A 14,111-nucleotide genomic window follows, 5' to 3' on the forward strand; every position below is an offset into this window, starting at 1 on the left:
TAGATCTCTAATTGGTGTAGTTTACAAAATCATAATCATAACAATCACCAGGTCTTTTATGTGCTTTGAAAAATGGTTTCCTGGTATCTCAAAAATCCACTTAAATTCTAAACCCCCATTAACTGAGTTGTGAATTTCCGTAAGCAACTCTTTAGATTTCTGAATGAAAACTATTTTTCATTTCATTTCAAAAACATTTGCCAACTATCAAATGTTTAGAGCTTAAGCTTCTCATTAGCTGCAGCTTAAAGCTCTAAGCTGTCTCTGAATTCAGGGTCCAGTTTGTCCATACACATTGTAGAAGATGGCACCAAGCTATTTTAGGAGAGATCATTGTTACGAAGGTCTTTAGTTTGATATTCTAAGGGAAAGTTAAAATGGTATCAGTCATGTAGCTCCACCCTGTTTTTATATTTCACAACATTTTAAAACCTGAGGGAGGAATGTAGGCTAATTGTGGATAAACGGGCCCTCTTTATGGCTGAAAACTGAATTTAAAAAACTGTGATCATTCTCAAAAAGATACGAAACAATGGGGTGATGTATTGATAACTGTTGAAACTTGATGAATGATGGTTCATTATACAATTTTCTCTACTTTCATTGATAAGAAAAGTTTTTTTAAAGATAATTTAGCAAAGAAATAACCACTTCGTCAAAACATAACCCAGCATTTTCTGGGCTCTGGGAAAAGCTCTCCAAGGAATGCCTCTTAAAGCAACATTCCACTATTAAGGTAGAGAATCTTACATCAGAAAGACATCTCATCTGTCCAAAACGTGTCTGGAAGCAGAATTAGAACTCTAAACTGGTGTTACCTGTCGCCCCCGTTCATGATCATGTTGCTCTCTTGTCTGTCCCATAGGTTCGTGTGACTGTGTTTCCCTCAAAGACTGTGGCTCAACATTCTGGAGTACCATGGTGGATCATCCTGGTGGCTGTTCTTGCTGGAATTTTGATGCTTGCTCTGTTAGTTCTTTTATTATGGAAGGTAAGTTATATCTGGCATTTGAGTTGTGTGATTATAAACTTCATGTTTTCAAAAGAGTGAATCAGCACTGGTAGCATACGTACATTTTTTTTTCCCCATTGACTCCTTTTTCCCAACGTTCTATTATGAAACTTTCCAACATATAACGAACTTGAGAGTTTTATAATAAACACCTCCATATCTACCTAATACTTTGTATTTAAAGATATATTCTTCATACATGTGAGAAGTTTCTTACATGTATAAATTTTGGTATGTTTCATATATAATTTAGTGTGTTTGCCAAATAAGTTTTTAAATTTTTATTACTTTAGCATTTTCTTCTAAGATCTTTCTAAGATCAAATCGTTTTCTGAATCTAAGCCAAATTGTTGGGTCTCACAGTAATCTGGTTAATTTCAGCCTCTGTAAAGTAATGTTCATGGCAGCCACTGGGGTTTTGTTGTCATTGCAGCTAGATTAGGGATATAAAATTATGAAATTAATGAATAACTCCAATCTCAAGGGGGTTATCATAGCCTATATCAAACATGAGGAAGATTTGGGTTCGATATGATGTTCTTCACTAGAATTGGTTCTGCAAATAAAATATAGTCTCTTCCCTTTGCTTCCTACCAGTAAGTAGCTTACATTATGGAAAAAGTGTGTATGAGGTGGATGCATTCCTTTGTTGCCCAAGATTAAGACCTCTAGATTCTGGATTTATTCTCAATAATGGAGGTCCACAGTCCCTTATCAACAATTACAAATTGAAAAAAAAAAATAACCTCTGAAAACGAAGTTTGTAATGACTTTTTTTGTCAGCAAAACTTGACATGATGTGAAGAGAGGCTATTTATAGTCTTTATCCTTTATTCATTTATTTCACTGCTGAAATATTAATGTTTTGTTAATGGTTACAGTGGCATTACATATGCAGGTTACTTTTCTAAAATACCACAAAATCTGGATTTCCAAACATCCTGGTATAGAGGGATTTGGATAAAGAATTACGAGTCTCAACTGACAATCTCTAGAATCCAATTATCCTTATCCTTACCTTGGATCCAAAAGAATAATGGACAAGGGGTCGCAATATTTCACTTTCAAAAATCGAGCATCTCTTTTTCGATTTATTTTTCCAAGTAACTTCCTTTTGCCAATCTGAGATAATTTTCTAGTGTCCTCCAAACGTGCAAGTGAAGCTCGGTGTCCGCTCATGCCATGCTTCTTCCTCACATGGAGCATTAGCTGGTCCTGTCTTTTTATTTCAGGCAGCACATTTCTCTGCTTAGGCACAGTCAACCAATATAGGAAAAGCCCTGAAAATTACTTTGATACCCAAAACTGAATTTGAAGTTTGATATTAGGATGGCCTTCTTGGGCTCTCCAGATAAGGCCACAAAGGTAATCTCTTTTGGAACAGGTCCGATTTGCAGTCTTTAATGAGGGAGACGTAGCGGTGCATGGAGAGTTAAGAAATCCAAGCTTTATAATCTTGGGCAAATCATTTCACCTCCCTGGGGTACTGGTTTGCCTCAGCTGTTTTATAAGTGAGTAGGACTTAGATGATTTTATTGTTTTTTTTTTTTTTTAATTCTAAAGTATCCCAACTCACAAGTGAACTCTAAAGTAATCAGATAACATCTATAACCCCCACATGAAAAATCATTTTTATTACTTTATGCATATCCTTTCTGAAACTGAACTATGTTTTTATGTGTGAAAGTCATGGAATTTTAGGGCCAGAAAGGAGTCTAATCCAGTGGCCTTTAAATTGGGTTTTGCACATGCACGTGGGTGCCAAGACTAAGCAGGTGGGGCAAAGGCCAACATCCCCACTTCAACCAAACAAGTCTTATTTTATCTGCTTTAAATGTTGGGGTTCTGCATAGGCTTTTGTTTGGAGGCAAAAGAGAAAAGTCCTCCAGGCTGGTCCAGTCACCTTCGTTTTGCAAACAAAGATGCTCAGGATGCTCACGACCACAGATACTAAGAATGTCGCCAAGTTGGAAGCAGGACCAGGGCTCTTGGTTTCTCGTTTCTTCCTTTTCCGTTCCGTATAGTAGCACATGTTATTGAAAGTTGCCTAGGAGTGTTCACTGCGTGTTAAAGTGAGAGTCACAAATAAATATCAAGATAGTCTCGATCAACATTGCCCAATAAAACTTTATGGGGTAATGGAAATGTTCTGAAGAGGCACTGTCCAATACAGCTGTCACTGGTCATGTGTGGCTACTGAGCACTTGGAATATGGCTTGTGCAACTGAGGTGTTGACTTTTAATTTAATTTAATTTAAATTTGAATAGCCACATATAGTTAAGCTACCGTATTGTACAAAGCAGATCTAGATTTTTACCTTCATGAAGTACCAGACTAGGAAGCAGAATTTTTTGAAAGTGCAGAGATTTATTTATTCGACCAAGTTGTATTTCAAAGGGCAGTTCCTTAGGAACGGGATAAAAGTAAGTAGAAAAAGTTCTCCATCATCAAATGAAGGAAATTATAGTAGAAAGTGGAATTATACTTTGATACTCATTTAGAGTGACCTAAGCTAAGGAGCATACGTTCCTACCACTTCAGGATTACACGGTGGTTCTGAATTTGGGAAAATGACAGCAATCATTCTTTCATGATGGTATAGTTGAATTTATATTGTGATTCACCCCATAAATCCAGAGGCCTCAAGTAGATGGCATTTGTTCCATAAAATTTACTGTGAAAGGCAGAAAAATACTGTATCTCTATTTTACTCAGATTTGTGGTAAATCTTGCTTAGAGAATTTATTCTTTAACCTTTGTCTCAATAAACTGCAGAAGTCAATCTTATGCCTATTTTAGAGCCCATATTCTCCTGCGAGAAGAAACCACCCAGAGCTATAATCAAATGTGTTTATATTTTCCCTTTAAGGATGATTTTGTCCTCAGGATTTCTGTTATAAATAGAAAAATCAATTAGCTAACAAATGTCACCTATATAAGTATTTGACCAGAGACTCATGGTAATATGAGTCGGGTTTAATGCTGTCTGGATGTAACATGGTGCAGTGGCTATTCACTGTTGGTCCATAGTGATTTCTTTGTAAACAAGCTATGAATAGAAAACAGGTTAAAATCTGAGATTTTCTTTTGTTTAACTCTTACACACAAAACTGTAAAACTGACTAAATACCTTGCTTCCTTGTAGTGTGGTTTCTTCAAGAGAAATAAGAAAGATCATTATGATGCCACATATCACAAGGCTGAGATCCATGCTCAGCCGTCTGATAAAGAGAGGCTTACTTCTGATGCATAGTATTGATCTACTTCTGTAATTGGTAATTGATAAATGTTTTTTAATTGCTAGCTGTGGGACCTGCTATGGTTGTGGTGGCTAACTTTAAGAGCAACCGCTTGCTGTGTGTGTCCCATTAACAGATGTTTTCAAATGTCCACACTGGCTTGCCTTGCTTGGATTTATTTTATATAATTTATTGAAAGCTCACAGTTTTATTTTATTGCACAAAGAATCTTTTGTTGCAGGTGAGTTACTTTGTGTTATTGTTTGTTGTTAAACATCACCCATAGCATTCAAGAAAATTGCAATCTAATTACACACAAAAGGAGGCTTTCACCTCCATAGTAGTCCAGTTTGCCAAGTGTTGTTAATCCAGTATGCAGCATTCCACTTAGAATTTCAAAGATGCATAAGAAATCATTCCAGATTTCTTGTCCATTTTGGAATTTCCCACAGATAGATGCTTATGTCGACTGCTTAATTAACCTATTGCATGTTGGGAATATGGTGTTTCTCTTGAGAAGGCTTTCTCGCTGTCATCTTTTTTATCTCCTTGCTATAAAGTGATGGGGGAAGGCTTGGAATGCTTTTATTGTTGCTCAGAAATTGTTTTATGCCAGCTAAGCATGAAACTTCCTTTTCCTGCAATATCTACCACAGGTCAAAGATCATTGCAACAAACCAAAACTATTGGCATGATGGACATTATGGCCAATTTCAGAAGATAGTTCTTTACCAAAGTGACCTTCAATGTACCCAATTCTAGTATAAAAATGCTCTGGACAGTTTTTATTTCAATATGTTGTAATGGAGTTTGACCTTATTTCATGTCCCAAGAAACCTTGGGTCTCAGTTGATTTTAAAGTTCATGTTTTGCTTCTTTTATTTGTAAATCCATGGAAACAGGAATTGACAGTGATTCCTTTTTCCATTTCTGTGGGCATGAGAAGATAGAATTACTCCTGTAATCCCTTTCCATGGCACTGTCATGATGAATCTCAAAATTTTCATTTCAGTTATACATATCAACCTTGAATTCCTTCTTTATTTAAACGGGGCAAGAGCCACATTTTATAACAGATAGGTATTCTGGCTTTTTTTTTTTGCACAGAATAATAAAGGAGTCCATGTAGAAATGACCTCAGAATAAGACGTCTTGGTCTGTTTTTCCTGTTGATTCAGTGATAATTATGCACGTAATTTTATTTTGCCCCATGACCTCTTTATCACAAATTCATTCAACATAAATGTTCTGTTCCTGTCGATGTCACATAATAAACACATTAATCGACCATTCTAAGTACCTTCCTTATCCTTCTTCTATCTGCATATTTAAATTAAAAACACATTTTTTAAAGGCATATTTTATTCATTAAAAAAAATTAAATCTGATTTTTAAATATCCAGATATGTTCTCAGTAAAAATCTACTTTGGATCAGATTGAGTTTTTTTTTTAAATGAAGGAAATATATATTAATAATTTTAATGTAAATGTCTTTTGCAACAGAAAAAATTAGGCGATGCTCTGAAATTAAATCTAATGATACTTTCCTCAAGTTCTTTGTGATACATGATTGATTTTATGGCAGGACAGAGTTACATGAGTTTTTAATGAAACAGCTTAATTTGGAAGTACAACAGCAAGTCTAAGCAGTGTAAATTATCTTCTAGCTAATGAGAGATGTGTACTGGAGCCTCAGAGGAGAGAAGACTCTTAAATTGACCCATTTGAATACTGGCATATTCAAATTATAATTTGTAAAATATTTGTGACCTGAGTTCCATTTGGTTAGTGGGAGAGTGGAAATAATCTTCGGTTTACGGCCTTTAAAAAAATTGTTCCTCAAAATGATGTTCTAATCTAAAAATTAGATTTTACATATAGTATTATAATTATAAAAAATGGAAGCACTGTTTTATAAACTCTTAAATTTTGCTAAGGATATAGCTTATATATTGTTACAAAATGTAAAGAAAGGATGGAAAAACGGACTTCCAGTTTTACAGCTGTTTTTTTCTCTTCCATTTCTTTTTGATTTATTAGTTCTTTCTTAGAAGAAAACCATGTCTTTTTTTCCTTAGGCCAGAGGTAGGCATGGCTGAACAGAAAGCGTAGACATTCCCGTTTAGTGTACTTGCTTTTCTTGAGATTACTTAATTTGTTTCTGTTTCTCTTTACCCCTTCTCCAGTGTGGATTCTTTAAACGCTCTAGGTACGATGATAGCGTTCCCCGATACCATGCTGTCAGGATCCGGAAAGAAGAGCGAGAGATCAAAGATGAAAAATATAATGATAACCTTGAAAAAAAACAGTGGATCACAAGGTGGAATGAAAATGAAAGCTACTCTTAGAGGGGCCAAAGAAACTTCATAGTACCCAAACTGCTTTAAAAAATTTTCCCAACTCAGAAATTCAAATGGATTTAAAAGCCTGTTCAAAACCTGAATATTGATTTCAGACAGACTATATACAGTACGAACCTACAATTTTAACTGCTGTGGATATTGTTACGTAGCCTAAGGCTCGTGTTTTGCACAGCCAAATTTAAGACTGTTGGAATGGATTTTTCTTTAACTGCCTTAATTTAATTTTCTGAGTTGCCTTTGTTTTTGGTGTGGCTGACTCACATGTGCCGGGGAAGGGCTGCCCTGTTCCACGACATTCCTCCCGGTAGTGTAGCTGGAAGAAGGCACACACAGTCACTGTGTCAACAGAGTGGCCATCCTAACCCTTGGCACTGCCTCTGCAAACATTCTTCCTATAGGACTGAAGACCCTGCAAGTTCACTGTCCAGCATCACAAGACAATGCCGTAGGGAGAGTTGTGTTTCAATTTAAAGTGCTATCTTAAATTAAATGTGCAATAGAAGGTGATGTTGCCATCCTGCCATGTTTTTCCATTTCCTAGATGTGTGAATACTTGCTCACACCAAATACATACACAGGTGTCATTCTCTCTTTTCACTAAAACACACAGGTGCAACAGACTTGAATGCTAGTTATACTTATTTGTATATGGTATTTATTTTTTCTTTTCTACAAACCATTTTGTTACTGACTAATAGGCCAAAGATTTTCCAGTTTACCCTTCAGGTTGGATTAAGCAATCAGAATTAGAACATGGGAGGTCATCGGTTTGACCTAAATTTACTGCAAAAAAGAAAATAATTCTTTGTAAATGTACCAGAGAGTTGTTATAATTTACAGATAAGTTTTAAGTTATTAAAGTATCTTCCTTCATGATAGCCCTTACTCCCTCCCTCCAAACCCAAAAGATTTGTTTAAGAGATGGAATTAACTGTAAGATGTTTAATTCTTAACAGATATATATTTTTTTGAGTTTAGAGCCCTGTGTGACATTTCTGAATTTCATGCTATAACTTTCAGGAACTCTGGGAAATAATGGGTTTCTTTCTTGAACTTTCGTCACTGCTGTATGTATATACAAGACTTGAAAGAAATGGTGAGTGCCTGTGGTGGATCCAAATCGATCCAGTGTAAGACTACTGAATACCTGATACCAAAAGTCAGATTAGAACATCCTGGCTTTTAAGTTTTTAAATGTCATTGAAAACATTTAATCAGTGAGTCAGTGTTGTATTTTTTGCTTTGTTTCCTCCCCTATCTACATTCCCAAAATTACGTTAGGACTACTCAACAAAAACTTTAAGTCGTTTTTTAATTGTAATAACAAAAATGGGAGGAAGACATTATTCTATCCATTCAATAGAGATTGAACAGCTATGAAAGCTGAGTTTTTTGGTTTTTTTTTTAATTACTGTGCTTCAAAATGCTAAGTTATATGGGGAACAACAGCAAACAGGTGCTAATTTGTTTGGACATAGTGTCTCAATCTTTTAAAAGAACAAAATACAGCTATGTGCCATTGTTGCTTTGGAGTTTTAATTTTTTTTTTTTTCTTTTCAGAAATCTTATGCCCTTATGATACTAAGAACATTATTCTAGTACTTTGGAATTTTCATTCACAAAAATCGCTTTGCAAATGATATTTTGTTTACAAAAATTTCTCTAAAACAGGTCATAACAGTGTTTAAAATCTCAGTTTCTTGCTTAGGTAACTTGGAACCTAAAGCACTGGCTTTATAGGTTGCTAAGAGGCTGATAATTTTGCATGCGTTTATAGACCTTTGCTATAAAAACGAATGTCCTGAAAAATGGGGTGGTTGGGGAGGGGGTGGAAGGGTGGTTCAACAGCAAAGAAACAATGTAGTGGTGGTTAAATTTGTAGTTGTTAAAAATGTCATCTCAAGTCAAGTCACTGGTCTCCACATTTGATACATTTTTATACTAACTACCATTGTAAAATTATTTCATGATTAGGAAATACCTGTGGATATTTGTATAAAAGTATGAAATAAATTTTTTTATGAAAGTGTTCATTGCTTAGTAACACAGCATTTTATATGTGAAAACAAACTCTAAAATTATAAGTAAACTGAATTGCCTTTCTTTTTATTTTATTGAGCCAAACTAAAGTTTTTGATGTTTTTGTATATTCTTAGTGTTGCATATAATCTCAGATCAGCGAAAGATACTAGTGCCCGTAAAATAAGGCAATGTAAATAGGATTAAGGGTTTTTCCCCCCCTCCCTTTTTGGCTCTACTGTTTAGTCAATGCTGAAAAGAAAATGATCTTAAAGATGGTTTATTCGAGATACCTACAGATCGGGAATGTCTGTTTGCATTGATTCATCTGCTTGAAAGGCTTATGGCTATGAAGGATAGGGTATTATGGTAGCAATGATACCATGGCATGAAAATAAAAGTTCTTATGGCTAAGTTGCTTTCTTCTTAGAACATATTTTGGATGTGAGAACAGTCTAATTGTGACGTGTGTCATTATATTGACCACCAAGGACTGATTTAGCAGAATTGACCAGTAGGAAAAAAAAATTATTATTTTTAACCAAAGGATTTTGTTTAGATTGAAGCAATTTTATAAAACTTCTCTAGCTAGTTTATCACAGTTTAATAAAGGAAAATAAAGCACGTACATAATACCCAGACAATATAGCATTCCCTGGACAGAATAAATTTCCAATCTAAAATGTATTAGCTGTCTAGTATATTAGATAAGTTTTCCACTGTACTTAGCCTTCTTAATTCTTTGAAGATCAGACAGGTGTTACCACCTAAAGAAATGTGTGATTTGTACTTTTTAATGATGGGCCAGAGGCTATGAATCTTTTTTAGCCACAGTCCCGTGGTTATACCTAGATTAAATCACTACGATAATGTATAATCACTGTAACTGGTAAGGGTTTCAGCGGATGTGGTTTGGCTAGGGCTACGGCATAACTGGTCTGGGCTAGAGGTCATGGCAGTGCTTTATATGGGTCCTGGGGTTCTACCTTTCTCTCAGCATACAGGAATGCCTAGCAGTGATAGTGGTATTAGTATAGGGATATCTTGGATCCATTTGCAAACATCGACATTTCGTTGGTTGCAGATTACTTGCCACATCCTCATATGGGTTATGCACAGTCATGGCTTATGTTGTGCCCTTGTGGTTGAGAATAGTACAGTATGTGGGGTAGATGTAGGTGGGGAATGCTTTAAATTGTCCAGACGTGGGAAATTGTCCAGACATGTATTCTATCCTAAATGAATAGAATGATTTTCTTAATGAGAAACTGATCTCTAGTACAGTAACCCACAAAAAGACGTGAGAAGACAGCCTGGAATTTTTTAAAGGGAGAAAAGCATGAAATGCTATAGGTGGCTGGGTTCCACATAAGTACATCCTCAGGGCCAAGGAAACAGGAATGTGAAAGAGTTGTTTGATCAGCTTGGGTAGCATAAATAAATGATTAAAGGCAGTTCCTCGAGACCAAAGGATATGGTTTAGTCATTCTTATGGTCCAATCACTAGACTGTAGGGGAGGCACGGCTCAGAGTTCAAGAAAATGAACTTTAGAATGATTTAAGGAGTGGCTATTGCAAAGAAGTTAATGGGCATCTATTCTAGGAGTCCTTGATTATGGTCAAATGGCAAGTATTTTCTCTCTCGTACCTTAAAAAACAGGTTTTGCCAACTCTGAAAGGCATCTTATCCAGCTGTTAGAATGTGAGACTGCTGTGTACTAGCAGCTGAGGCCAAGTCTGCAGAGGGGTTACCAATAGAAGGAAAGTTATAAAGGGAAAATTCATGGTTAAATCCTCTAAGGATAAGTGAACTGTAAAACACAAATCTGAGGAAGAAAACTGGTCCAGCACAGTGCAAGGGTGGACCAGAAGCCACAAAGGGCAAAACTAACCAGGTAATGGTTCATGATTTCACTGGCGTAAAGGAGTCAAGTACAATTTTTGCAGCAGTCAGCGAAGTTTAAGTACCTCTGTCTTCTCTTTGCCCTTGCCCTGGAGCCATTTCTCAGTCAGGCTGCCTGTGCCAAGGTCATTGAAATGGGCAGAGACAGACCTATACTAGCAGAGCTCAGATAAAATTTCTCATAGACTATCCTAGAACATCCACAAAAAATCTCAAATTATAGCGATAGAGTGTGCTTCGTTTTCTCAAAGTCCAACAGACAAGTATTCAATTCACCGATAACCAGTAGATAGACTTGAGTGTTCTGTTATCCTGTCGTTGCAAGATGAAGATAGTTGGACATGGTTTAATCATTTTTTCCCCAATGTCTAAGGATGCTAGTAGGCTCTGAGGATACACATAACAAGTAGAACACTGACTCTGACTTTTTAGAGGAAGCTGATATTTAAAAACAGATGATATTGACAAACAGGTGAATTCACTTTAAGTAGTAGAATTCAAAATTTTACATTAAGATATCAATGATTGACAATGGTAAGGGCAGTACCTGATCTTTTTGTGGGTGGAACTTGCCTCTGGAACGAACACCATTCCCAGAAAATTTGGAGTAGTCGTTCTGAACTTGAGCTGCACATTTGAATACCTAAAGAACATTTTTAAAAAACCACAATGCTCAGATTACATGCCAGACTGACTCTATCAGAATCTCTGAAGGTGGGACTCGGGCATCTGAGCTTTCTTGAGGCTCCTCAAGTGACTCTTAAAGTGCAGCCGAGATTGAAAACTGTTTTAGAGGTTGTTGGATGGTCTGAATATTTATTGAAAGGGCTCTGCCCACTGTGTGAGAATACCCTATTTCTGTGTGGTGTTTCTACTGCACTTGTAACAAGCTGAGAAGCTACAGGTATGGTAGCCATAAGGGGGAGGTTTGAGCCAGACTGCCTGGATATGAATTAGCTTCACCTCTTAGAATATCACTGTAAGTTATATTCTGTGACTGACACATCATGCCCATTTCTTCATCTGTAAAATAGAGTTGGTATCAGTACCCATCTCATAAGTCCATGTAGGGAGTGAATGAGAAGATCTGAAAGTGCTCATTAAATGTTAGCTATTTTTATAATTACTCTTTATTATGTAGACTCATAAAACGTTAAAATAGGAAAGTAGCATGGAAACCTAGTTCTACTTCCTCATTTCACAGATGGGGAAACATAGTTTATTTTAGTTGTCACTGGTACCTTTTGTCTCTTCAAAGTCTATCATACCCCATGATTTACTAGTGGGTGATATAGCTACAATCTGCAAGCCTAACTAAGTACTTTTAACTAATTAAAAAATACTGTAAACCAGTTATAACTCTTAAGTTTAAACTTATCAACAAACTCTCAGTCCTTAATACAGTGACCATCTGCATGTTTAGGTTGGGGTTGGGGCACACACAGAAAGTATGTAGTCATCTTGAGGTCGGTATGTACTGATTCTTGATTTTTTAAAAATGAAATTGAAGAGTGTAAAAAGCAGATTCTTTTTTTGTACTTTCTCGGTTCTTTACACACTCAATCAATTCTTCAGTTTTCTTTAGTGGAAAGGCAAGCTGCAGTTTTATTGTTTATTACCTCTTCTGCTATGCCAGACAGGAAATACAGAGCCCATTTCCTGCTTGAGTTATATCATGTAAGACCAGAGTTTGTCACTGGAAGAACAGAATTTGAAAACTCCCATTTCTCCTTCCCACATTTAACAATGCATTGACTTAAAGATCTGTTAAAAGAGGGTTGTGGGGGAGGGGAAGGCAAACGCAAACCATTTTTCCCTAGTAAGACTCAGAGTCCAATTCTAGGTGTCATCAAATTGCCTAGGGAACTGAAGTTCTAGGGCATTTACCTAACTGAGGAAGCCACCCCCGGTTAGAAAGTCTTAATCAACAGAGTGGTTGACAGCAGTCCTCCTCAAACTTTAACATGCCTAAGAGTCACCTGGGGATCTTGCTAAGATGCAGGTTCTGATTCAGGAAGTCTGGGATGGAGCCCTAGACTCTACATTTCCAACAGGCTCTAGGTGCTGCAATGCTGCTGGTCCATGGATTACATTTTGGGGAGCAAGGATCTCTGGAGTCAGTCTTCGTTCAAGTCCCTGCTCTGCCACTTTCTACTTGTATGACCTTAGGGAAGTTTACTAATCTCTAATGGTTTAACCTCCTCATCTGTGAAACGGTATAAAGAATAAGTAGGATTATAATCTAGGCTTCCAGGAAATAGACATCATGCTCTCACCTCCACACAATTTCCAACCCCCTAACATCCTCAAACGTGGATAAAGAGCAATCAGTGAACATTTTAATTTTTGTTATATCTGAGTATGTAGCTTTCACTGTTTTGACAGGATAGTTGACATTAGTCTTAGACTACTCTTGTGGGCCATGCCTTCAAGACACTGCCCTGCTAAAAACAAAATTCCATTGCAGTGAATACTATTACAGCTGAATGGGGAACAATATGCCAGTTCTAGTAGCTGACCCACAGAAACAGTGATATGTTGGTTTGGTTATAAATCAGTAAACAAAAGATTAAGGTTCAAGCTGACTCTAAGTGTTAAGGATTAGCAATTCGACATTTCCTTTTTCAAGCATCAATGATTCTTCAGTTTTCCTTTGCCTGTCCACATCGCAAACAACCCAACTATTCCTGCCAGAAAAATAGATAAATGAATAAAACACCTAAGCTATGTGGTAGGTAACTGGATTGGCTTGTTCAACCTCTGTTCCATCATTCTAGTTGGGAGGGCTGGAAAGGTAAAAATACTTTTCCAGACTCCCTTGCGGCTAGGATTTTACATGTGAATTACATTCTATGAACTCCATACCTTCATTGGAGATCTTAAAGGTACATTCACGGTGGGTATTTCCGCAAGTATGGTTATGGAGACCTAAAGTTCAGTGCTAAGTATCTTTATTTTTCAATTACATTTGACATTCTGTACTATATTAGTTTCGGGTGCACAGCATAGTGGTTAGACATTTATATAACTTACAAGGTGATCCCCCATAAGTCTTGCACCCATCTGACACCATAGTTATTACATTATTATTGACTGTATTATGTACTTTACATCCCTGTGACTGTTTTGTAACTGCCGATTTCTCCTTAATCCCTTCTCCTTTTTCACCCAGCCTCCCATTTGTTCTCTGTTTCTATGACTTTGTTTATATGTCATTTTTTGCTTTTTAGATTCCACATATAAGTGAAATCATATGGTATTTGTTTTTGTCTGGCTTATTTCACTTAGCGTAATAACCTCTAGGTCTATTCGTATTGTCACAAATGGTAAGATTTCATTCTTTTTTATGGCTGAGTAATGTCCCGTTGTATATATGTTCCACTTCTTTTTCCATTCATCTTCTGATTGGAGCATTTAATCCATTTACATTTAAAGTAATTATTGATAGGTATATAGTTACTGTCATTTTGTTGTTTTCTGATTGTTTTTGTAGTTCCATTCCTTATTCTCTTGCTGTCTTCTATGTTAATGACTTGACGTTGTGTTGTGTTTGGATCCCTTTCTCTTTATTTC

General features: G+C 36.4%; 1 protein-coding gene across 2 annotated transcripts in view; it reads left to right on the forward strand.

Annotated features, from left to right (window-relative positions):
• Positions 1-8,649, forward strand: part of ITGA6 (integrin subunit alpha 6) — a 69,111-nt gene extending 60,462 nt beyond the window's left edge. Inside the window, exons 24-26 of one of the 2 annotated variants that reach the window (XM_039856006.1) lie at positions 866-991; positions 4,159-4,288; positions 6,440-8,649. In XM_039856006.1, coding sequence (XP_039711940.1) covers positions 866-991; positions 4,159-4,266 — 234 coding nt within the window. In that variant the 3' untranslated portion in view covers positions 4,267-4,288; positions 6,440-8,649. The remainder of the gene's footprint in view (positions 1-865; positions 992-4,158; positions 4,289-6,439) is intronic. The other variant, XM_039856005.1, reaches the window with a different exon arrangement.
• Positions 8,650-14,111: the final 5,462 nt, after the last annotated feature.

This window comes from Pteropus medius, unplaced genomic scaffold (genome assembly GCF_902729225.1).
Source record: "Pteropus medius unplaced genomic scaffold, Ma_sr-lr_union100, whole genome shotgun sequence".
In the NCBI taxonomy this organism is placed as follows: domain Eukaryota; kingdom Metazoa; phylum Chordata; class Mammalia; order Chiroptera; family Pteropodidae; genus Pteropus; species Pteropus medius.